The following is a 26575-nucleotide window of genomic DNA, read 5'->3' as shown; positions in this document are numbered from 1 at the left end:
GAAAATATGTAATTAGAAAGACTACTGAAGTCATGTAGGTGACAAAAAAGTAACATCTCTTTAGTTCCCTTAAAAGTTTTACCCACAACTAAGTTGTACTCCAACAAACTGCGACTTTCTTGATTTGCTAAATTATCTTTTACAGCGACAAATATTATAAGTGCAATTCATGGAACAATTCAAAAGGGATCAAAAAATTATTTGTCTGTCATGACTGACTGCTGTACGTATTTTTTCCAAAATAAGGTCCCATCAGAGACTCCGGAGGGGGACTCTGCCTCTCTATAGAGATCTTTCTGCTCACTGTAATAGTTATCTTTTACTCTGACAAAGCTGAGTCATCGGTGCCACCTAAGAGTGATGTTTCTAGAAAAGGGGGAACTCTGTGACGCACACACACTTGAGAGACTCAGCAGGGTAATCACAAGTGTGTCTGCATTGATATGCTCCGTGATTCACACGGAGACACAAAAAGACCCTAATCATACTGAATCAAAACACAGCTGCTGCCTCGGATGTGTGCACACGTGTAAGTGTGTGTGTGAGTCATTTTTCTTCTGCTGATTGGAAGTCATAAACTTATAATTTTGCATTTGGATGAAAATAATATTGGCTGGGAGGCTGACGCCCCTATTCTAAGAAAAACTATGTTGTTGATGCAGAACTATTTCATCTTTTTTTAAAACTCCTTGAGATAAAAATTGATTTCCTAAAGCGGTAGATTACGCCTGATTGCATTTGTATGCATGCCAAAGTAACTGTTGCTCTCCGCCCACCTGATTGTGGTTTGCATATTTGATCATTTTACAGCACAAAGTTTCAGTCATAAATTTCATGTTTCTTTAATTGTAAAATTCACATGAGCTCTAAACGGCAGAGACGGCTGCAGCTGTCAGATGGTCTGCCTGCTGCACATTATTAATGCTGTCTTTTCAACAAGCAAACAGGCAGATAAAACACTTTTCGCTTGCATCTTGTTTCTATTAGGGACCAGCGTTTAATTACTGAGATACTTCATTTATGATTAAGATGTTTTCCACCATCCTGATTAGGAATGTGACACGGCCTTCAGCTCATTAGTTTATCATTGCTTTGAATTTGTAAAAAAAAAAAAAAAAAAAAAAAAACAACTTTGAAATTCCATCGAATTTGATTTTTTTAGGTGAAATTACTTACTTAATATAAGCCGGTGCCTTAAAGAAATAGTAGTAAATATTCTACGTTCCCATATAACTCTTGGAAAGCTTTTAACGATTTTAGCGATCCCAGTTCCTTCGTCTTGAAGTAAATGGGTTTTGGTTACCACAAGGTGAAGAGACTATGATGTTTTGTTCTGCTAAAATACATCCATAAATACCCTTCTTGTGAATTTTGAAACTTTTCTGATTCTTAAGGGCGGCTGCGAGCAAGCGGTTAAATGAGACTACAGAATGTCATCATACCGAAAATAGCTTTACAACCTCGTTGTGGCGACGATGCCAAGACATGCGACCATAGTGAAGTTCTATAGCCTAATGTTACCTTTTTACTTCTGGCAACTGCGTTTAGGCTTCCAAAATCCCAAAAGTGGTGTTAATTTGTGAAGACTATCTTGCTGAACAAAACGTGCATGTATAATAACCATTTGTTTGCCACGGAGCTTATTTTCTGCAACAATCAGAGGGAAAAAATGTATTAGCTGTTTAACGAGGGCGACACCAACTTCTGAGTCAACCTAAAGAAAAAGTAATTCCTGGAGCACTGTACTGGTGCTACCTAAAAGGTAAATTTTATTTAAAAAAAAAAAAAGCCTCACAAATACTTAGTAATTTCCCAGAACAGCTGGTCACTGTAGGTTTAAGCTAACCCCTCTCAAACAGAAGGAAATAAGTGTATTTGTTAGGGTCTATTTTCAGCTGCAGATTAATACACATGTGGAGCTCTAGTGAGTGTTTACAGCAACAGAGCGGGATCAACTTAAAATAAACAATAGTGTCCATGTTCATGGCAATAAATATGACACTCAGTGCAATTGTGTGTTTCTTCTCCATAAAAAAATAAAGCACGATACCAAACCCATTTTTTTAGCATTCCGGTAGCCAACTTCATCTCTGACTGCGACCATTCATAATACTCCCCTCCCTCCCTCGCTGCCTCCATTCATTCCTCCATCCTGTCCTCCCTTCCTCACCATGCTGACTTGAGCCATCTGTCGCTCCAGCTTGGATCGCGGCACGTCCTCGAAGTAGTTGTCATTGCTGCGCTGCCTGCGCCGGGCGTCCGCCTGCATGATGAGGTGCTGCACGTCCAGAGATCCGCCCGGGACCCCCGCCGTGTACGCTGCCTGGCCCACAGACGGGCTGAGCTGGGGAGGAGTGTGGTTCCCGCCGGGCTCCTGGGACAGAAGGGGTGGTGGAGGGAGATTGTAGGAATAGAGGGAAGCAGGAGAGAGTTCATTCATCATTTCATAATGTGCTGTGTCACTGCTGCAAGTACAATAAGTAGGGCAATTGCATTCACTGTGCACTGTCACATTTTATTTTTCAGCTACAGTGTTGCCATGCTGCTGAGTATCTAAAAGTGCTTTGTGAAATCAGGGACAAAGACACCGCTCTGTTACTAGAGGGTCTCAGCTGCTCCATCAGAGTATCCTTAAATGCAAAGTTCACCCCAAAAAAAAAAAATCTTTTCCCTCTTATCTGTAATGTTATTTATCAATCTAGATAATTTTGGTGAGTTGCAGAGTGTTGGAGATATCAGCAGTAGAGATGTCTGTCTTCTCTCCAATATAAAGGAACAACATGGCACTCAGCTTGTGGTGCTCTAAGTGCCAAAAAAAGTATTTGACCAAATCTACAGTAATGTTTCTTTCCAGAAATCATGACCCGGTTACTCAAAACAACACACAGACTTTGTTGTGAGCAGTTTAATGTAGGAACTAAGGTCTTTGTACCCAACTACACCTGCCAACCGAATTACTGAGCAAAAGGTAGTGTGCATTGACTGCTAGCTCACCAATCACCACTGAGTTAGCTAATGTTACAAAGGACGGCATCAATATTTTCAAATCGCGCTGTCACAATCTTCTCGTCCATGAGTAGATGCACGCTTTCTTCTGTGAGTGTAGTTTGGTAGAAATAAAATAGTTCCTACATGAAGCTGCTCACAACAAGGTCTGTGGCTGATCTTGAGTACCTGGGTCATGATTTTCAGAAAGAGACATTGCTGTTGAGTTCCTAAAATGTCTTTTTTTTGGCACTTTAAACACCACAAGCCGAGTGCCATATAGGTCCATTATATTGGAGAGAAGACAGATATCTCTGCAGCTGATATCGCCAACAGTCAGCAACTCACGTCAAAGCAATCTAGACTGATAAATGGCACTATAGGTAAGATGAATAAAATGTGTTCTTGATTTGGGGGTGAACTGCCCCTTTAAGCACCGAAGCCTCGCCTGCTCACTTTAAGTGGCTCCATCCTCAAAGTGGAAAATGATGTTCATTTGAGAGGCTCTCCAAGCTGAGCGGGGACTGAAATTCCCCAAAGAATTCCAAACTTTTACATACTTTTATGGAGTAATGCTTTTACACAGTAAAAGGTCAGTCATTTCTCCTGAGAGGTTATTTGCTTTGAGTTGATTACATATGAGAAGAGTCTCAGAGGAGGCGGCCTTTCTGGTGATTATCCTCAAGCTTTTCAAGCTGTGGAAGTGTTACAACTTTGCCTCTCGGTTCTCGTCCTGAGCCACATTCTGTTCATTCACCCCATTTGTTCTAATGCACCCAGCTGACAGCCTCTGTTTGTACTGTGTTACTGAGCAAACATGGCTCTCTGCTCACACACTGATAGAAAACAACGTTTTTTTTTTTATCATTTAAACCTCAGCACTGAGCCATATACAGCATAATCATGCTTTTATTGAGCCCCTTTTACGTTGCATCATCAAAGGTAGGAATATGAGGCCATGATGCCACCTCGCTGTTATGTATATAAGGTACGATCGGAGATCTGGGGGTAGTAACAGTGCCAGAAAGTGAAGTTTTAATGACATGTTATGTGTACGACCCCCCTCAGGGGAGATTTTTAAAGCAGCTAATGGCAGTTAGTGGTAAACTCAAAAAATGTCAGGAGCCCCTGACCCTCTGAGCAAAGGACGAGATCAGCCGCCGTATAACAGGGGCGGTATCTTATTCTTTATGCAAGACATGGTAAAGCAGCATTTTTTTATCATTTAGCACAAACCTGGAATAACCTCTTAGATGATGTCAGACAAGCTGAAACTCTGACCACTTTGAAGTCAAAGCTAAAAACATCCCCTTTCCACTCTGCCTAATGCACTCTATTATTTTTTAACTTGATTTTAAATAATTTTAATTATTTATTATCTTTTTCACTTGTTACTTTTAATGATCTTTTTTTAAAAATTGTAATTCTACCTTTCATATTTCTCATTTTTACCATTTATTGCAAATCTCTATCCTTTTAATGTGTGTTATGTTCTTTGCTCTGTAAAGTATTTTGACCTGCCTTGTTGTATGAAATGTGCTGTACGTCACATGACGGCCATTATGTGTCTTTTGGTTCCGTAATGCCGACATGCTGTCTAAAATCATACACTGGAGCACGATGATGCCGCCGTGATTTTGTTATGGTAAAACATGTAAAGGATGCGTATGAAAGAGACTTTGTAGTGGCCCTATGGTGCGATCTCTGTGCAAAAAGGGCTTTTAATTTTAAGCCAGTTGCACCTCTAGAGCAGAAACAACTAGTCGATTAATCAATCATGTGAATAAAAAAATCAGAGATGCCATAAATTTTATTTTTCTAGCTTCTCAAATGTAAAAACTTGCTGCCTTCTCTTCTGTTTTACTCTTGTAGCATTTTTTGACATTTTTTTGACTGAGTTTACCTTTTTTTTTACCCCACTGACTTCTTGTTTTCACATTTTTTGAGGCTTAGTAACCATCTGCGATTCTCACGTGGACATGTTGGACACAGTGGACAGTTTAGGCTTTTCAAAAGGTAGAGAAAGGAGCCGAATCAACCAGGCCGACACATTCAGCGTTCTCTCAAAGGGCCTCCCTTGGCTCAACAGCACAAAGAGCAAGAGACTATTATAAAGACATTAGAGCGTAGCCCCAATGGGAGAGAGAAAGCCAGTTCCTTGTGATTAGTATCCAGGACGAGCCGGCAGGGGGGAAACTGCAGCGGGTCGGCCATTTTGTGCCTGCCTGAGAGATTTGGGTAATCAGTTGGGTGGTAACAGCCGCACTGGGGAGGCTGTAGCTCCCTCAGAGAAACACACTGCCATCTGGGACGGAACGAGTGTTTCCTCCCTCTGAAGTCTGATAGATTCATAATAACCTGAATCCTCACTGGTTTAGATAACGCTGAAGGTTTCCTATAACGTACTGTCTGCTCACTCAGACTCACTCACCCTTAAGGAGATGGCCCGCGGAGGTTTCTGTGGGGTGTCTTCGTGTAGCCGGTCCCCCAATGAGGCAAGGATCCGTTTTCTGTGTCCGATAAGACTGATCTTCAATACCTGTATAAACGCACAGATATTTGACGTCACATTTAAGTTACATGCAGGGTAAATTGTATGTATTGTGCACAAAAATCATCAAATTATTTGTCTGCCTACAAAGAAGGTATCATTTATCAAGCAAAAATGCAAAACATTTTCAAGTTTCAACTTCAGTAACCTGAAGATGTGCTTGATTTTCTCAGTCTATATCACTGTGATATTAATATTTGAGGGTTTTGGACAGTTGTGTGGACAAAACATGCAATTTGAGGACATCCCTCGAGGCTGTGGGAAATTGTGATGGTCATTTTTCAGCACTTATTGTAAACAACAATTCACAGATTAATCAAATAAAATCTTCAGTTGCGGCTCTCCACTATGGCGCAGAAAGAGTTAAGATGTCTGTTTTTTGTTTTCTTTGCAAACCCTGGGTCAAAAGTCACCACGCTGGCAAAAAAATAATGACTCTCACCGACATTTGCATAATTTACAACAGCTTTTATAGAGAGGAAGAGTTCAAAGGCTTTCAGACTGGATAATAGCAAGATTATATCAGCATGTGTGGAAAAAAAACCTGCATAAAAGGTAACTGATTGTCATCATCACCAGCCTCAAATGGAAGATAATGTTGCTATTCAGAGACGAGTTTCACAGAGAAAAACACCAGCACTCAGGTAAGTGCTAATGAGCGCATAATGACATAAAATGCCCCTGAGCATGAGCATACATCATGTCATTATTATTATTACATAACCAAAAGGCTCGGACGGCTCCGTCAAAGCTGCTAGTTGTGCCATGAAGTTGGGGTATAAATCACTGGTTTCATCACGATACGATATTATATCGATACTTTGGACAACGGTACGATATTTGCCGATATTACAAAATAGGATTTCGATTTGATTCGATTTAGGGCAGAAGAGAGATGATGGTCATTAAAATTAGGAGTGGAAAAAGTGGATGTATCAATATCGGTGCTGGTTAACAGCCAAATGAGTTGTATATCGGCATATCCAATATTGGCAAAAAATCCAATATTGTGCATCTCCAGTCTCTTGAGAGACTGACTGTCTAAATGAGATTACCTGTCTAAATAAAGGTCAGATAAAACCTAAAACCCCATACTATGAGCCTTCTCCAATGCAAGGTTACAGTTCCACAAAGATAGCAAAGAAAGCAAACAGCTATGTATGATAATTTTCCTCAAAATGCGATAATTTTAAGCTTCTGGTACCATGATTTATCATTCCCCATCCGGCAACTCTGCACCAGAATGTCAGCCTCTATTGGATTTACCCAAAAGACAGCTCTGGGACGGATATACTTAAACCTAAAGTCCTAATCCTGATACAAATTTAAAGGAAACGTTTGACAGACTTAGATGAGGGAATGATATCACTCTGAAGCCAGGATAAGATTAGTCTTTTTTAGCATAGTCACTTTCCAAAGTTTAAAAATACACCTAAAACCACCTCTAAAACTCTGTAATTAGCATGTTGTATCTCCTTTCATTGAACTGCATGAAAACAGAAACGGAAGCACACAAGCACAACAGTGATACTGATTTTCTCATCGAACTGTCATCGAGAAAGCTAATACACATAATTCTCAAAATGTCAAATGGTTCCATTAAAGCAGCTCTAAGCCTAATATACTAACTATAAAAGACCACCAAATCAGATTTTCAGGTTCTCTGTGAGGGCACCATCTGATAAAACATTGTCACTGAGAGCAGAGTTTTTCGCACTGACAGCTATGAAATGTAAATTCAACAATATCAGATTGTGACAAATTTGTAATAGTCTATTGATTTTCCCCAGGCGCTCATTATACACATACACACACACACACACACACTTGGACTCCAATGAAAGCCTTCATTCTTTCTGTGGTCACCAGGCGTCCTCTGACTGTGCCAGTTACTGGGTTTTCTAAAGAGACAAGGACCATGGCTGCTTTCTGCGGAGATGTTGTTTGCACTGTTTACCTTCTGGCACCCTCACATACTTCAGTATACAAACTCCTGCCTGGTTTTATGGGGCTGCCTCTGGAAGTCCTCCAATGATGGTATGTGCAAGTGTGAGAGAATGCGTATGTGTGTGTGTCTTTGGGGCAAAAGGTGGTAATTAGCCTCAATGCGAGGACTTGCTGCAGGTCTAATGATTCTCCCAACAGTCCTGCTTTGAGTCAGCACACACACATGGATACACTCATACTTCATCATCTCCTGCACCAATTACTGCTCTACATCTGCTAGAGAACATAAAAATAACAATGAGAACAGCGGCATAGGATGCACATTGCTTCTACGTGTGTGTGCATTGACCCTAAACACACAAACAGATAATAAATAAACCAACCCCAGCCGTGCATACATGCAAATCACATGCAAACAGCTGATATATAATGCATCAAGAATGCCAACAAAAGCTAAACTTGTCCTCTTGTTTTCTTTGCTTCGTAAGTTTTATAAATTTCTTCTTATGTCATACAGTAAATAAGGAAATAGGACAGTTTGAAGAGTAGGATGTTAAAAACACAGCAGCTGCCAAGGGGTTAAACTACATCCTACGCTGTGCTTATCTGCATGGAAACAATGTATTTTAATTGTTAAAATTAGACGGATCAAAGGGAAACAGAGAGGGGAGCTGGGACTTGCGGGTAGTGGAACTAATTGGCGTATTATGGCCGCCCCATGCTCCCTCCACCAATTTTTATTCACTCATCTCTCCTCTCCTCTTCTCTTCTCTCACAGCTCGCTATCTCTCTGTTGCACGTCCTTTATGGACACAATGTCAGTCAGACTACAGCATCTCTGCCCCCCCCATCTCTGTGTCGCTTTACACTAAATGACATTGACATACTGAATTTGGTGCATTAAGATCAGGTCATTTTGTCTTAATTTTAGGCTTAAAAAAAAAAAAAAACCTCACTTCCAAAGCAGTTTGTATTAGAAAGTGTCGATATTATGAAATTAGAATATGTTGCATCCCTCACTAGTAAAAATGACACTCAATGTAAGAGGACGTTCTTGAAAATAATGAAACTAGATTGCAACATCTCTGCACACGTCTAATATTTTCTTACATTTCATAAACTGAATGATGACTTGATTTACTGATAAATAATCCGCAGATGAATCCGTAATGAAAGAGAGGTGCAGTACTAATGGTTATATTACATTATTGTTCCACTAGTAAAAAGAAAATGACACTTGATATAAGAGGACATTCTGGAAAATAATGACCCTAGATTGCAACATTACTGCGCACTTGTCTCATTCTGAGGTTTTTAGCTTTAAATTGCTTGTTTCAGGTGCTTTTAGCCAAAAGTGTCAATGTCATAAAATGACATTTAGAGCTGATATAAGTTGATCCATTGGTTGATATAAAATCAGTTGGCTATTTTGGTAATAAGTAAATCCTTTAAGTAATTTTTGAGCAAAAAAAGGCAAATATTTTGACATTTCAGCTTCTCAATTATGGTGACTGGCTGAGTTTTCTTTGTATTTGTTATAATCTTTTTGTTTTCCACTGTAGGTCAGAAAAAAACAAGACATTTGATAGCATTGCTGTGGGAATTGGGCAGTTGTAACTATTTTCTTGCATTTTATAAACCAAATGATGAATGTATTTGCTGAGAAAATAATCTGCCAATGAATCTATCATGAAAATAATCTGCAGGCCCTAATGAGAATGTTATTGCATCACTAGTAAAATAAAAATGACACTTTATTCTGTTATCTTTGATCAGGTGACAATATTGCATGTGTCTCTGTCTGAGGCTTTTAGATTTAAATTGTTTGTTTCCAGTGTAATTTTATTTCAATAGCAAGTTTAAATAGCATGGAATTTAGAGCTGAAACACTAAGTCAATCAATAGATTAGTCAATAGAGAGAAAACACATTTTAATAAATGATCTATTGTTTAATTCATTAGAAAAAAATGTCCAAAACGTTATTTCAGTGTCTCAATTGTGATTATTTGTTGCTTCTCTTCTTTTATGATAATAAATTGAGTGTTTGTCTTTTTTATTGTTTGTTTATTGATTTTACATTTTTGACTGTAGGTCAGACTAAATATGATATCTGACATCACAGACTTGGGCTTTAGGGAGTTGTGACTGTACATTATCCTAATCTAATGATAACTTGATTTGCTTATTTTGTATATCAAGTCTTTATTTAAACAAGGACCATGCATAAAAAACATTAATCTCAGAAAGAGAAGAGATGATTCATGCCAGATTTAGCTATTAGCTAGTTTACACCTGCAGTCCCTGGGCAGGTACAAACAGGACAAATACCTCACACTTGCTAGAACAAAAATCTACAGATGAATAGAAAATTAAAAAGAAGTTGCAGCCATAGCAGAAATATGACATTTTTTGCTCCAGTAGTAAAAGGAAAATGACACTTGATGTCATCAAAATAGTCAGAGTTTTTCCTTAACTTGACATTAGTTTATGCAACCTATTGTGAAAAATAATAGATGACTTCTGACTACAGTGGGGTCATCAAACATGACTATATTTTTGTCTAAATAACTCGATTATTATTGCCTTCAAATATTTACACAGTGAGATTTTTGATTAATAATCATGGGCAATGTGGATATGATGACTAAGTGGGTGAAAGCTAATAATAGAACAGTTTGATAAGTTTAGAAAATCACATCACTTTGCTGTAATGCAGCCTTTGAAACCAGGGAAACGCAACACTAACAATATCCAAAATCCAGGATAATATGTACTCTCTTATCGTGACATTGACATAAAAGATAAATTACTAGTCCTACTTTTGATTAAACTATAAAGTAGAAACCTGCGTAATGGATTTTTTTGCCTGATGTAGTAAAGGTTATGAAATATTCATCCTCTTGCTTCTGCGTCTTTCCTGTCTGTCTGCTGAGGGGCTGTAGCGTGACACCAGTCCTCACGCTGCTGTTTCATCACATACGTAAAAATACACACATGCACTCCAGAAAGAGAACAGTAACTGCCTTGCATGATGCTCATCCGTGTGTGTGTGTATCTGTGTGTAACAGATTGTGTTATGCAACAGCAACTACTTCAACTACAGTAGAAGCCTCAACCTCAGCCCGAAGTTCAACTGTCACCATGGCAACACAGAGCCGCAGCAGCAGCAGTCACCCACACACACTCGTCCAATAGAAAAAAATATATATATCCACATGCACGTGGATGTGAACTCACACACACACACACACACACACACACGTACACACAAACAGCTCAAACAGCTGTTTCGGAGCCCAGGGAAGAAGATTATATTGTTATCCCTGAATGGATGAGAATTTGAATGCAACCCGGCCATTATTGTTAAAACACAGACTCGCACTCTCACTCTCTCTGTGATGCTTGACTGCAGCATCGCCCCATTTGCATTTAAATTATATTCATAGCAGCTGCATACACTGACAGGAGAAGTGTTGAGCTGCCACAGCAGACACCCCTCTGCACGCCCGTCCTCCTATCTGTCGCTATAAGCACTCATTCATTTAAGCTCTATTCAGATCACCTCGGAGAGCTCATGCTGTTGACATGATCTCATGTCTCTGTGCATTGTGACAGTGGCGTCACTGAGTGGCTAGACGAGGGTTACTTACCCTCTGCTCTTGATGTTATTACTGTAGTATGAAGTGATTTGGGAGCTGTTTGCCTCCAGTGTCTGACTGGGCTGCTATGTTTGCGTCTTGCGTGAGTGTGTCTGCGTGTGCCGATCAATGCACTAATCCTGTTAACAGTCCCGTTAGCCCAGATTGAATGGTCTTGATTAACGGATTAGGCTCCACACATACGGGTAACAGAGCTGTGCTTTCTCACAGCCGTCTCCTCTGTGCAGCCTGATGTCACTTGACCAAAAGATATGAAATAAGAGATGCACAGATTTTCTGAGTTTAAAAAAGTCTGACCTGCCAATTCAGATTTTTTTTCTAAGAGCTATAATAGACAGCATAATCAGAAAAAGAATACTTTTCTAACGGTTCTAATGGTTGCATTGCAGTTGCTCTGATTTAAAGCATATAAATTTATCGAAAGTAGAAATAAGAGGTATAAAAGTAAGAAACAAGCAAAAAAAAAAGTGCATTATGGATCAATTTCCACACCAGTATGTAAATATTTAACAAAATCTATGTACAAAATGCTACACATGTAAAGTTTGTAAGTTTGTCAGTCACGAGCTAACCGATAGGTGCATCTCTAGGTATTATAATAATTTAATTCCTTGCAATTTAGATGTTTTTGTATGCATGTAAATTGTTCCACCTTAAAGTTATTTTATTAAGCAATGAGTCAAAAGCAAAACTTCTCCAAGTCGAGACAAGATTTCACAAATCCAGGCAAATTTATTTTTCTCAAATTTTAAAGACACTAAATTTGTACAAACTTCCAAGAAAAATTCCTGAGCGCACACACTGACCTCTTTACACGCAAGGGCGACCACAGAATAATGACAGCAGCTGTGACAAAATGACATATTTTGCAAAGAAACCAGTGCAACAATAACGGCTAAGTGGTGATTGGGGACATTAACAACGACCTCTCTTATTCAGGACACTGGAGACAAAAAGCCTTTTCTCTGTTTCCTACTGGAGGGGAGGCTGGAAGCTGGTCGGCTCGCTGGAGCATAAAACCCAGCGAGGGAACCAACAGTCCAGTCACTGTCTGTGCTCAAGCTAGCACATAGTTTTAATGATGGAGAGGGAAGGGACTGTGAACGCTTTCATCGGTCTCTCTGCTCCTGTTTAATCCACACTGACTCGCCTAAATATCCTTTTCATCGCCCTCGTATCCCTTTTCACTCTGCATCCATATTCTGATTCCCTTGACCTCAAATTACCTCTCATCATCCGCTCTTGTCTCTCCCACTTTACCCTCGCACTATATCCACATGATAGAAGGAGAGGCTAAAAGAGAAAAGACAGTCAGAGGGAATAAATAGTGCGAGTGTTAGTGATTCGGCCTAATAAAAGAAGAGGCTCTGCAGCCACACATTAAAGAGCTTCTTCTCTTCAGCCTTGGCAACTGCATGTGATTGGTCTATCTTTGTTCGTTTACTTGCGTTGTGTGTATCTGCCGTCTCCAGGCTTGTGTCGATATCACCGATCACCTCTCCCCTGCAGACTATGAGGTTGCGACCTCTGTGATATCTGCAGACCCCTGAAGGCCCTCAGGCGTCGTCTGCTAATGGTGCGGCTGAGGTTCGACTCTTTGAAGAATACTTCATCGATTTTTCCAGATCAAAGACTCACTGGTGTAAGGTTACTTAAATTGCCCAGGTCAGAATATATTACAGACCAATTGAATGGTAATATTGATCAGAAAATTGCCCATGTCTGCCTCAGTGCCATGTCAGAGTTTGATTATAGGGCTGTAGAGTCTACCATTGAGAACAAGGTCACATCCTCAGAAATATTTATGAGCCTTTGGGTCTTTAAGGATGATTCTGGTATTTTTCATACTTAATATCACAAAATTTGACTGTTTCTTGATAAAAACAAATGAAAAAAATAGAAAACACAAAAAGGTTTACTACTCTCCACCATTACATACTTGAGTAACATGCGGATTCAACAGTTTCTGTGATTTTTTTAAAGCAACAAGTCAACATTTGGGGAAATACACTTGTTAAATGAGCCGACTGATACCAGCTTCATATCTGTATAGTAAATATTAGGTCTGACATGAATGCTTGAAAGTTTCAATTGATGCTATTGTAATCGATACCCAAGTCAATATTTGATTATCTTGTTTTGTTTTTTTTTCACTAATGAAGGCCTGTTATCGAAATAGTATATAGATTTTTTTCCTCAGTACTAGCATCTTTTTTCAGTTGTTCCCAATAAGGAGAGAGCTCAGAATAAGTAAAGCACCTAATGGCATTTTTCGGAGCGCTCTGGCTTTTTTATGCAGCAATTCCCTGAGCTTCTATTTAAAAATCTCTGAAGTTTTCAAAGAGGCACTGGTGGTGTCACTGCCACACCTTTAGCTAATTTACTGCCAATACAAGGACTGAGAAGCCCATTTCAGGAGCAGATTGGCCGGTGCACACTGGATGTTGCTGGTGAGTGCTGCGCTTTTATCATGGTACCGTTGTTAGATCGGTGTCAACTGTATAAGACTCAGTTAATGCTTCAAAGATGGAAACCGTTTTCACACTGAGAGGTGTTAACATAGCATCACGTTAGCAATCTAGCTAACAGTAATGTCAAGATATTGTCGTCATAGATGCAAATCACATGCACAGCGCGTCATTAAAAAAAAAACGCTCCGGATAGCTCTTTTATGAGGTGTTGGGATGAAACGCTCCTAAGCGCCCTACTATCGTTTTCTGCCAAAGAATACACTATGAGGACTCACACCCTAAACTGGTGGAGGGAACTGGGGGGAGGTGGCAAATGTCAGACACGGATGAAGCCAATGTCCTCAGCGCAGCCATTAAACCACAGTAATCCTCGTCTGGCAACTGTAGTGAAACATTGCTTTGCATCCAGTGATGCTCCCCAACACGCAGCGCTCCAAGTTATTAATAACTTACTGAGAGTCTTACCAAAGTGGCGTCCTGTCAAAGCCTCAGATATTCACAAATAATTACCACTAAAGCTTTGAAGCTCCAAAAATGGTATTTGGGACAACGCTAGTGAACATGTAGCTGGAGCCAAGCTACTGGTTAGCTTCGCTTAGCATAAAGACCAGAAACAGCAGGAAACAGCTAGCCTGGCTCTGTCCAAAGGAAACAACATTTTCCTTCCACCTCCTCTAAATGTTAGTATTTAATGCATTATGTCTCGTTTGTTTAATCCATACAAGTGCAACAAGTGAAACAATGACAAATCAGTTTTAAGGGGTTTATGTGCCGGACTGTTACTAGGCCATGAGCATATGCAAGGAAACCAGTGGAGACTCCAAAAAGTTGGTGTGCTGGAAAAACCTGAGCAAATTAGCTGGATTTCTAAAAAAAAAAAAGGAAAAAGGAAAAAAAAAAAAATGGACTTAGACAATGAGCAACTTAGGAAGAAATTACCCAAAAATTTGCAAGAAATTTGTAAAAAAAAAAAAAAAAAAAAAAAAAAAAAGAAAGAAAAGAAAAAAAAACTTCCCACGAACAAACATAGAAATGACCTTAAAAAGTATTTAAAAATCATAATTATTTTGTCACATAATTTTAAAAATGAAATTATCACAATTGTAGCTATAGCTTTCTAGATATTTCCCCCCAGATTTTTAAAAGAAATTTCAAAATCTACTACTTTCTTGCATTTTTTAAAAATATTTCTTGCCTATTCACTCAAATTGTCTTTTATTCCCAACACATTTTCAAAAGGTTCAAAGGTTTTAATGCTTGTGAAAGGCCTCTGAACGCAGCACAAGACTATTGATGTTGCTTCAGGTTTGAAAGGGTTAAATACTCAGAAAATTGTTCTGAATTTAGTTGGTGGCTAATAAGACACTTTTTAGGTGGGTGGGTTGGTGCTGGGGGAATTTGAACAGCCTGGTTGAGTAGTATAATTACAGCAGTCATATGAAGTGGCTTTTAAAAATAAACATTAGCTGTAGTACTAAATCTGTGAGGGATAGAAAGGGATGTGGATGAGATATAAAAGAAACTAGCCTCCATGTTGCAATCACTATTTTTTTTGTTGTTGTAGTAGAGCATTGATGTGATGTGGATAATGTGCATGGCATACACTGAGTGTGAAAGCAGACATTTACGGCGACAATGCTTGGCTCATTTTTCACCCCCATTATTGACGTTTTTCTCACCCTGAATACTTCATCACAGCCAGCCACCTTCCTCCCGTTCCTCCTTCATTGCTCCATCCAGCACTTAATGTGTGTGTTGTTTGGAGGTGGAGCTTTTCGGCTAGAATGATGAGTATCGATTTGCCTGGACTCTCAATAGACTGCGCACACACACACATGCATGCGCACACGTGCACACACTGCATATACTCCCAGAGAAAAAGCAACAGTGAGCGAGGCTGGGATCATAACAGGTTTCATCTGTTTGCTCTGTTTAGACCCACAGCCGCTCCTCCATACAGATATACTGTATATATACGCACGCAGACGCTACATGGCGGGGGGGTGGGGGACATTGGAGGGAAACCAGAGACCACTGGTTACCTAGCAACCAGAGAGTGGAGGGGAGTTATGACTGCGATGTGTTGGAAATGATGTCCAACAGGGACCAATAGGAAGGCTTGTTTCTGCGCTGACAGAGCAGGCAGCCAATGAGAGCAGGCTGTTGATAAGCCCGCCTACATGGAGACAGATACATCTCCATTAATAGCAAGAGAACTGTAACTATGACTGGAAGCACAGTGTGTGAGTGTATGTGTGTGTGTGTGTGTGTGTGTGTGTGTGTGTGTGTGTGTGTGTGCAAATATTACCAAGTGCTGCTGCAGGATCAAGGTTGAAACAAGATCTCTCAAACCTTTTCTTCTGCACCCACACACACACTAGCACACACACTCGTTGCCACACACAGAGGAGCTCGTGAATTGAAGTGCCAACATGATGAGAGAGGAAATGGTGTATGATATTTTTCTGGGTTAATAAATACTTCAAAGCCCCAAGATGGAAGCGATTTTCACACTGCAGAGGAGCACAAGCTCTCCTCAGACACCAGGCTGTGTGTGAACATGCGTGCATGATGTGTGTGTTTACGAGTACAATGCTATCTGAGTGTGGGTGCTTCAGAGTTCATCCACCAAACTGTGAGAAAGCAAGTGTAAGAACGCTAAAAATGCAGAGACGGGTTCATGACACAGACGCAATATTGCAAAAATAATTAGAACTCACAAATAGATTTAAAATTTGAAAAAAGAATTTACGAAAATTAATTTAAAAGTCCATGATGACAGCTACATTTCAGGTTTTTCTTTGTCTTGATGCTTTAGGTTTATTGTAACTTTTTACCTTGCTTTTTAAAAAAATTACATTTTTTTTTTTTTTAAATTGTATTTGTTTATTTGTGGTTTTATTGCTTTTATTGTCCGTGCATCATTTTGTATCCTGTATTTTGAAATATTTGTCCTCTTGTTTTATTTTAATCCTAACTCTACCCTGGTTTTGACTCGCTTGTGTTCAGTAAAACTGTTTGGCTTTCTGTTGATTTAATCCCTCTCATTTTTGCTTTTGCTTTCCTTGTCAACAAAACTTTATATAAATTAATTAATAATAATAATAATTATTATTATTATTATTGTTATAGTAAATGCAAAGTCTTTTGTCAATCATGTGTGTAAAACCCTGTGTGTGTGTGACCAAGCATGTCTGATGTCCACATGACACAACAGGTTGAGAGAGAGCCCGGTGGAGTGATGTTTACGTGTTTGTTGTTTGGTATCTTGCACTTCAGAGGTACAGTAGAGTTCACCAACAACAGCTGCTGGCGGTCAGAGTAAGTGAGGTAAGTGGAACATATAGTATATGCACTATTTGGCAGGGAAAAAAAAGGCTACAGATACAAGATCAGGTTAACGGGATGCATGTAGCAGCCATATGTGCATCTGTGAACTCTGTGCTGAGAGACAGCTTTGGATGGGACCATGCTGTTTCATGCATTTGTGATTCCCTGTGAGTGGTGGGCAAAATTTTAAAATGTGAAGAGGAACAGTTGCATATTTGTGCTGGTGCTGTTCCTGATGAAGCAGGGTGCTTGTTTTAAGCAGACAATGCAAGTTTAGGCCCTTACATATTAAGCACGTATGACAACAACTCGAAAATGTGAAAAAACTTGCCTCCAACTATATTGAATCAAACTATTCATACTGGCAGCAATGTAAATTTGTAACAACTTTTGGGTTCTACTGGCCCAGAGCAATGTCTGGCGCTCTGTCTACTGTAAAAGAAATGCTCTGCGTAAATTTGAGTTCCCTCTGTTAATCCGTATTTGAGAGTCATTTAGGCCGAACTTTATCAGCGTTACAGATTGTAATTTGAGCTATGTTGTGTATATTTTTGTGAAATGTAACTTAAAACGCTGCAGACTTTTTTAATTTAGTAATGCGCCAATATCCTTGCGGTACACACTTATACAATAACAAGGCCAAATTTTAGTTTCAAAGAGCTCCTGATTTGTATCAGATATGTCAAAAAATCTGAATCAAACCACATCAGAGCAGCAGTGCAATTGTAGCCAAATACTATAAGTGGCCCATAGAGAGGTCAAAGTTGCTATAGATTGACCGAACCTAAAACAAGATGCCTCGTCTTTCTTGCTTTGAGGTTACACACACAAAAAGCACATATACACACACGCCCCGGCCACCTTGCTTAACCTGCTGCTGAGGACAAACGCTTTGGGTGTCAGCTCATTTACGGCCTGCGTTCCTGTTTTGTGACCCGGTTCAGTCCCAAAATAAGACGTCAACACTTTGAAAATAAACTCTTATAAATGACTGAAGGGTGTGAAATTGGCGTGCCACCACTGTGAGTCATGCGGGAACTTGCTTAAAAAAAGGAGATGTCGTAGAGTTAACTAATCTACATAGAATAAGTTTTGTTTCCGAAAATACTGGCAGCATAGTCAGACTGATATTTAGAATTTACACCTTCAGCATCAACACGCTGGTTACTGTATATAAAAAGCCTTTGTTCGTGAAATGTCTCTCTCGGCCTCATCCATCACGCTGTGGTTTCTTTGGGCAGCCTACTGACTAATGCTGGTCACGGAAGGGGAATCTATGGCTGTGACTTGCCGCGGTGACGACTCGATGAACAGGAGGCAGGACTGTGATTGATCGACCGGTGTCTGAGGTAAAAAGCATCTGGCAGTGTTTCCAACTCAATCTTTCTGTCCGCCCGGGCTGTTCTTCCACAGCTGGGAGAAGAGAAATATTCTCTCTCTGTCGTCTCGCTGGGACCTGTCTCATCCTCTCCCTCTATTCACCTCCTGCACGGTCCTCGCTTACTTCCTGTTTAACTATCAATGTTGACTTGTTTCCAGTCACTGTTGTTGGAATACGAGTCCAAACAGGATAGAAATGATTAACTTATCATCTTCTCTGTTTTAGATTTTAGGCAACTTAAAAGGAAAAAACAGAGATGTGCAGAGTGGTTTCCTCTTACCTGTACTGCCACTCATCAGTTTAGACTGTTTGAGTTTGAGTTGCCAGATGGCACTTGGACTGTGGTGCTGACAGCGCCACAAAAATACATGTAAAAAACTCAACAGCAATGTCTTTTTTCAGAAATCACAACCTTGTTACTCAAGATAATCCACAGACCTGGTTGTGAGCAGTTTTTAAGCAGGAACTATTTTCTTTCTACCAAGCTACATCCGCCAACTGTGCATAGAAAGCAGTGCATCTACTGCTAGGTCATCTGAGCTAACGAACATTACAGCTCAGCCGAGGAAAATGCCACTTATGTTTACATCTCTCACTGTCACGAGTCTCTCATCCATGAGTATATGCACGCGGACTTCCGCATGGTGATTTGGTTGGCAAATGCTCGGTAGAAAGAAAATACTTTCTACAGGAAACTGCCCGCAAAAGGATCTGTGGATTGTGTCGAGCAAAGCTGGGCATATACTGTCTGATTTGAGCTCAGACCAATGATGGACTGATGAACTGGACTCGACAGCCTTTCAGATAATCAGATAAATTTCTGACATGTCAGAAATTCTGGCCGGTCATCAGCTCGCACAATTGAAGCAGAGCCACGAGTCAACTTCTACCTGCTTTCAAACGAGTCTTTATTGACAAGTGTCAATATCCAGAACAGTCCATGGGGGCCACAGGGCTGGTGTATTGTCTATTTAACACATCAAGTGTGAACACTCAGGTTGTGGCTTGGCGATCGGACTGCACAGTGTGAGCACATAAACTGTGTGTTTTCATTTTACACCGCAGACGATTTTCTAGTACAGTGGGAGTTAGAATTAGACAACAGCATTTCTAAAATAGCTCAATAAAATACAGAGTAAGTTCATCTTATTGGGGTCATGATTGCTGGAGAGAGAGATTGCTGTTGAGTCAAAATCTTATTCTTTGTTTTATTTTTGGGGGTTTTTTGCACTCTGAGTATCACAAGCTAATTGCCACCTAGTTCCATTATATTATTTGGTAATCACTGCTGTTTCTTGGAGTGATTTTAAAATGCAACTTCACCTTGAACAAAAAGCAGGTCTAGAAAAAGAATTGGAGATTAAAAAACTAAAAAACAGTCATCATGTGACAGCGGATAATCCCTCCTTGAGCTAATAAACGTTTACAGTTTCCCTCACACGTTGTGATTATCACTTAAACATGTATACTTGTGCTTGCAGTCAGCCTTTACGCCTGCACACACTCTCACAAACCAACAACATCCCTCTCTTGAGCAACTATGTTCTTTCTTGGTGTCGTCCCAGATTTCACTTCTCTCGCCATCTTCAAGAGTATGTTAGTGCATGCAAATGAGGATAAGACACAAATTAGGGCAGCAATTGGATTTGAGTGGCTTTAACTGTAGTAGTAAATGCTTTTTGCTCTTATTCTCTGCTCCACTAGACTGAATCTGGAGGTACAGATAACACCTGACATGTCCTGAGCTGCAACCTGATTTGCTTTTTAGAAACTCTTGTGACAAATGTATGAATTTGGTCCAATTTCTGGCACAGACTGTGATTATGTTTGAGAAAACCCAAACTACACCCAGTCCACAATGCTAACAGAAGTCCTTGTCATCTGAGTAACTGTAATGCAACTGAGAAAATTCGTCAAAGATTTATAAGCATTCATTTACGGGGGAAAAGATGAAAAGAGGAGAGATCAGTTGCGACGCTAAACCTTAGTTTCATCAAAGCACAATGGATGCTTCACTGCTTCAACTGCGCTCCTTCTCTCAGGTGGTTCGAGGTCAGACTCCCACACACTACATGCACAGAAACATTTATCTCTAACTCCTGCACACACACACAGTCGCACAGCCCGTAAATTAGCCAAGTCAGCAGTGTTGATTGAGAACCATGGAAGCACTTCGTATGTTGTAATCACCTCAGCCTCGCCGAGCGGCGGGATGACAGATGTTTAAATAAAACAGCACGCAAAGAACAAAAGCACCAATGGCTGGCTTATCACTGTATCCCTTCTTTAAGATATCCCTCTGTTTCTTCATCACGTCTATCAGCACCTACCTCTCCTTAAGACTGGACTTATTCCAAATTAAAGTCGTCTTCAGTTTGCGCTCCTCTGGCTCCTTCCTTTTCCCACTCTCTTCTCGCTCTTTGCTTCTGCTTTCTTTCAAGACTAGTGCGTCTTCCTCCTCTTTCTCTTCTTCTCCTCAGCCACGCTTTCCTAGCTTTACTCCTCGCCTCCTCACCACCAGCTTTTGTCTCTCTCACCCTCACTCTCTGCAGATTTCCAGCGCTCACCAACTCCTCCTCTTTCTTCAGCTTGCGGCAGCCAGACTACATCTCCTACATGTCTCTGCCTGAGCGCTCTCTCTCCCTCCCTCTCTACACTCTCTCTCCCTCTCTCGCTCTCTCTCTAACCAGTTTACATTCCCTCCTCCTCCCCCTCTCCATCTCGTCACTATGGAGACGCTGGGCCCGTACAGAGACAAGATCGTGCTGGTTCACAAGGGGTGTAAATGTGTTTGTGTGCAGCTCGAGGTGAGACAGTTCATTAATAACAGTATAAATACCACAATATGACTTCAATGTAAAACTCCACTTACAAAAACTGCTGGTAGAAGTAAGTTTCTCCACCGTAAATTCCCATTTCAACATTTCCTTTTAGAAGAATAGGACAAGCTAGCTGTTTCCCAGTTTTCCAGTTTATGTGCTAAGCTAAGCTGACTGTTTGCTATCAGTGATGGACCGTAATAAAGTACAATTATTGAAGTATTGTCTTCAAGTACAGTTTTTGAGTATCTGTACTTTGCGTGAGTATTTTTTAGAAACATATTACTTTGACTGCATTACATTTGAAAGACAAATATTTAACCTTTTCACTATATTTCTTTAAGGCTTTAGTTACTTGTTACATTTGCTCCGAGGCCAACAGATGTGTTTTTTTTTCTTTTCTAAAATGCAAAAGTCCATAAACTGTTATCATGCAGTTCTACGTGTGGTTTGTTGGTGAAATGATGTTCCCGTAGCTCTACTTCGTGCATGCACTACTCAGACTGGGCTGCTCATCGGTAGAGTCGTGAGATTCAAGTGTATTGTGACAATATAATAATATGCATTGAGATTTTTAAAAAAAGTACTTTGAATAATTAAGTGTTATTAAAGCAAGTACACCAGTACTGTAATTCAAGTAATCATTTGACTCAGCAACTGTCACTGTGTACTTTGTCCACTACTGGTTGCTGTAGCTTTACATTTACTGTACAGATGTGAGAGAAGCATCAATCTTTGAGTAAAACAGTGAGTATTTCCATATGAGGTATGAGTACGTTTGGTACAAAGAAAGGCTCTAAATACAATACCCATCAGCCTTAGTTGCTATGGAGAGGAAGTCGGGCAGAGGCACAAATCAAACAGACAGTTGTTGCAATGTGATTATTAGGTTAAAGGGGACTTGCTATGCTAATTTTTAGGGTCATGCTTGTATTTTCGGTTTCTACAAGAACATGTTTACATGTTTTAATGTTCAAAAACCACTTTATTTTACTCATGCTGCCTGGGCTGCAACACCTGTATTTACCCTCTGTGTGAAACACTCCGTTTTTGCGCCTGCTTTTTAAAGCCTCCCTCCTAAAAAGCTCTGCTCTGATTAGTCAGCATGTCCAGGTCTTCTGTATCTGCACTCTCTGTGTTTCTGCATCGTCACTGCAGCTGAGAAATGACCGTGATGGAGAGTTTACACTGTCAAAAAATCACAGGTGAGATTTCCAACATTGGCGACTAAGATAAGATGTTACCCTGACGTTAGCATGCAGCTGCATTTAGCAGTGTATGTACAGTTGTAAACACCATGTAAAGAAATTATCATGAGCTGATGTCAGCTTGTCTTGAAAGTCGAAAAAAAACACCTTTCTGATGACAGAGATTAAATTTATATATGTTTACCCCATTATTCAAAACTTTGGTCATATTTAACATTAATATCAGACACTGTAACCTCATATATGTGACCGATTGATGCCATCTAAGCCATGGACCTGCGCCAACTATAAGGCCCCTTACATTGTGCTTGTAGAAAATGAAGGAGACTTTTGCTTCTGTAGCCCATTCAGATGCTCAAAATCAGCCCTTCCTCTTTGCAACACTGTTATTAGTCAATTGTGCGCATTTTACTGTTCAGCTGCAGATGCAGACAAGTTTAGACATTTGGCAGAAAATAGCTCAGAGCAAAGAAACTCCCATTTATCTGATCTTAACTACGCTTTTGCAATGTTTCTTTAGGCCACAATTTCTTCAGAGAAACGTCATTACTGAGCAGACTTTCGTAATATATGAATATGTGCAGAAGGTTTTTGCCCAAACAACCAAACATCCATATCTGAGTAAGAAATAAAATGCCCTAATGTGCTCTTAACAAATCTTGTTCTCTGTGACAACAAGACACAGCTGGGGCCACACCAGTGCTTGTGTTTGGGGCATTATATAAAACATGTGCATGTGTTTATGTATGAGGGTATATATTCCCATGCATGACTGCAAGTGTCACATAAATGAAATCCAACCCATAAAGTTCGACGTCATTCCACCTATTTCTGTCCTTTACAAGAGTCTACTCATGTTATCCAGCAGAAGACAAACTAAAGATAGTGAATGACTCATCCTTATTACCATCTCTGAGAAACACTATTAAACAACTGAGGTATAGATTTCAATTACCTTAAAGTATAAACATACAAACTTGAATCTCGGCTTTTAATATATGACGGGTCTATAGTTTAACTTCAAACTTCATCGGTGACCTTAAAAACAGCAGATGAGGATGCTATTATGTCATCAAAAGCTTTAACACAACTACTAAATGGACTAATAAGGGCTTCATCTAACAATTAATCTGTCAATTATTTTGTTGATTAATGGATGAGTTGTTTTGATCTATAAAATGTCAGAAAATGGTGAAAAATGTATGAAATAAAATAAATGTGTTGTCAAAGAGGAGTAAAGAAACCAGAACATTTTCACATTCAGGAAGCAGGAATCAGAAAATGGTAACCTTTTTTTTCTTAAAATATTACTCAAACAGATTAATCAATTATTTAATCAGTTGGCAATCAATTGAATAGTTGCCAACTTATTTATTAATTGTTGCAGCTCCAGACTAGTGCTGGTGTGCTACGCAGCAAAGTCAAAGGAGGAATCAGTGACAAGCTGAGTGCAAATGAAGGTGTGAATGCCATTAAATACAAACCGTCATTGATCCATTTATATAAAGTAAATATAGATCTTGAGAAAACGTGTGCAGGGGGATTAATCCATCCAGAGCTAACAGCTGCGGATGGCGATTGTGAGGCAGAAGACCAGCAGCTGCAGCGATACTACTGATCCACAGGTTCAGGGTGCACTCGGGGGGTCACACACATTATCTCCCGATACCTCCCACACTGAGTGCTACAACAGGAAGTGCATACGCCAAATAAGGCTGCAGGAGAGTGATATCGGCAGGCAGGGACGGTGAAATACACTGCAGTCCTGAGGCAAATCCACCCACACCAAAAGCTACTACTCACTCCTTTTTCACACATACTGCACGTGTACCGTGTCCTCGCACATTTGAACACGTCGGACACGTATGAAAACCTTCAGTTTGAGTGAGATACAAGTGTTTGACAGCTGCACACATGTAGACGCCTTTATGGTGTGAAAAATCATGAACCTGTGATCAAGTGAACTAAGTCTGGATGCGTGTGTGTGTGTGTGTGTGTGTTATTGTATGATATATAGGGTTTAATCCTGCAGTGTCTAACGAAGGCAGGAACCATCTGGTGTCGGGATGTGAGACAATCTGTCCATTTGGAGAGGTGACAAAGAAGGTGATAAGCACAGGAACATAACACATACACACTCAGAAAGTCTTTGGAATAGTGTCGGGAAAAGGCAATCCAGTACACGTACACACACACACACACACACACACACACACACACACACACACACACACACACACACACACTTCATTTATACCAAGAGCACATATCTCTAGTCTCTATGGTAACTAGTAGCCGTCATGGCAACCGAGTACAAGCGGTAGAAGAAAAGGCTGAACTCTCATGACTGTCCTCAATTTATTTTGGACCCCTCGCACGGTTACACACACATGCACACGCACACACACACAGTTAGTCATTTTGAGGTTTTCAGGACACATTCCCACTTTTGAGTGTGAATACCTCCTGAAATGACATGTTGGTAATAATACTGGGGAATGCAGGGACAAGTCAGGACCCATAGGTGAATCACGCACACACACACGTACACCCACACACACACACCTACTCACAGTGAGCACACAACCACAGGCCTTCACATGCAAGAGACAGACATGACAAAGCAGAGAAGGGGTTGTGTAATGATCGGTAAGATCAGCATACAGTGGAAGTGGGTAACTAAGTACATTTAATCATGTACTGCACTTGAATACAATATCTATGTCTAGCAGTGAGGGTGCAGACTTCAACCAGCTGAAAATTCTGTTTGTGTTTATGTATACGTTAAACTGCAACACTTTTAAAACACAAGTGAAACTATAAATCAATTTCCTTTCTGTTATGTAGAACAGAAAACCCTTAAAGTCTCAATTATGTGCATATGAAGCATATTTAAACTACATACTCCACTGTTACTCCCATGTAGACCTGCATGTGCATGTAATTAAAAAATGATGTATAGCATGGTGGGCTCTGTGGAAGAGGACCTGCTCGCTATGCAGACATAAATTGTTAATTCTAGGGTAACTAAAACACAGAAATTCTTAGTCTTGGATGATTACGAGTATGAAAACATACATATAAATATTATATTCCATTTCTGCCAATATTTCCTGCTAACTCGTACATACTGGACCTTTAACTTGACATAAGACAAAATGGTTGGGATCTACTGTATTGGACCACTGCAAGACATTTTTTAAACCTATAAGAAGAACTGCTCTATGGCAATACTATGACAGGAGTTGACATGATGAAATTAACCTCGATTTGTCAAATATTTACTCAGTTTTACTGGATTAGCTCCAAACAGCAATTCCTCTGGATATCTTATGTAGAAACTGCTAAGTTGTAACATATACCACTACCACAACGTTTATTTTTCATATTCTATGATGTAAAGCTTTACCTACATGACCAAGCCCTGATGCAAAGTGATCAAAGCCCTTTTATAGATGCAAGTAATTAAAATGTACACACACACACACACACACACACACACACACACACACACACAGACACACACACACACACACACACACACACACACACACACATCTAAAGCAGCGATTCCCGATGGAGGACCGCTACATGGGATCGTAAAATTAATCTATAAGTCTATCATCCAGAAAGGAATTATAAAAAAAGATCTTCTAATAAGCAAAATAATGTAAAATTTGTTTCCAATTCTCTAATCTTTTTTTTTCTTGTGAAATGCTATAATTTCTCTCTTTTAGACCCCTGAAAATGTCTCTTTATATTAAGGGGTCACAACCAGAACATGTAGGTAAGGGGTAGGGTTAGGATAAGAGAAAAACAAGACCAGAATGACTGCATTTCCTTTAATATCTGACCTTCAATCAAACGCTTCTCATTTACAGCACCATGTACAGGTAACCAAGGACACACAAAATACACACTCTCACACAAACACGCACACATTTAAAGGCACCCTCCTCTGTGATATCAGGGTCTACTCATCTAGAAAACATTAAGGGAATTGTTCCTTGAAGGGGCAGAAACTATCTGCACTCCACCGTTGTGAGTGTGTCTTTCCAAAACGAAATCCATTTCTAATTGCTTCGCTCTGGGCTCTCTGAGGACTCACTTGAAATGAGAGCAATTTGCAGCCTTGACGCAGTTATTTTGTACTTTCTTCGCCTCAAGACAAGGTGGTCCGAACGAAATGAGAGGCAGCAGCACCACCAAGTGGATTTATAAGT

General features: G+C 39.9%; 1 protein-coding gene across 1 annotated transcript in view; it reads right to left on the bottom strand.

Moving 5' to 3' along the window:
• LOC121961353 (ankyrin repeat and sterile alpha motif domain-containing protein 1B-like) overlaps positions 1–26575 on the bottom strand; it is a 283009-nt gene that overhangs the window by 23667 nt on the left and 232767 nt on the right. The window contains 2 exon segments of the mRNA XM_042511305.1: positions 2171–2374; positions 5417–5524. Coding sequence (XP_042367239.1) covers positions 2171–2374; positions 5417–5524 — 312 coding nt within the window.

This window comes from Plectropomus leopardus, chromosome 22, assembly GCF_008729295.1.
Source record: "Plectropomus leopardus isolate mb chromosome 22, YSFRI_Pleo_2.0, whole genome shotgun sequence".
Lineage (NCBI taxonomy): Eukaryota > Metazoa > Chordata > Actinopteri > Perciformes > Serranidae > Plectropomus > Plectropomus leopardus.
This window is presented reverse-complemented; position numbering and strand designations above follow the sequence as displayed.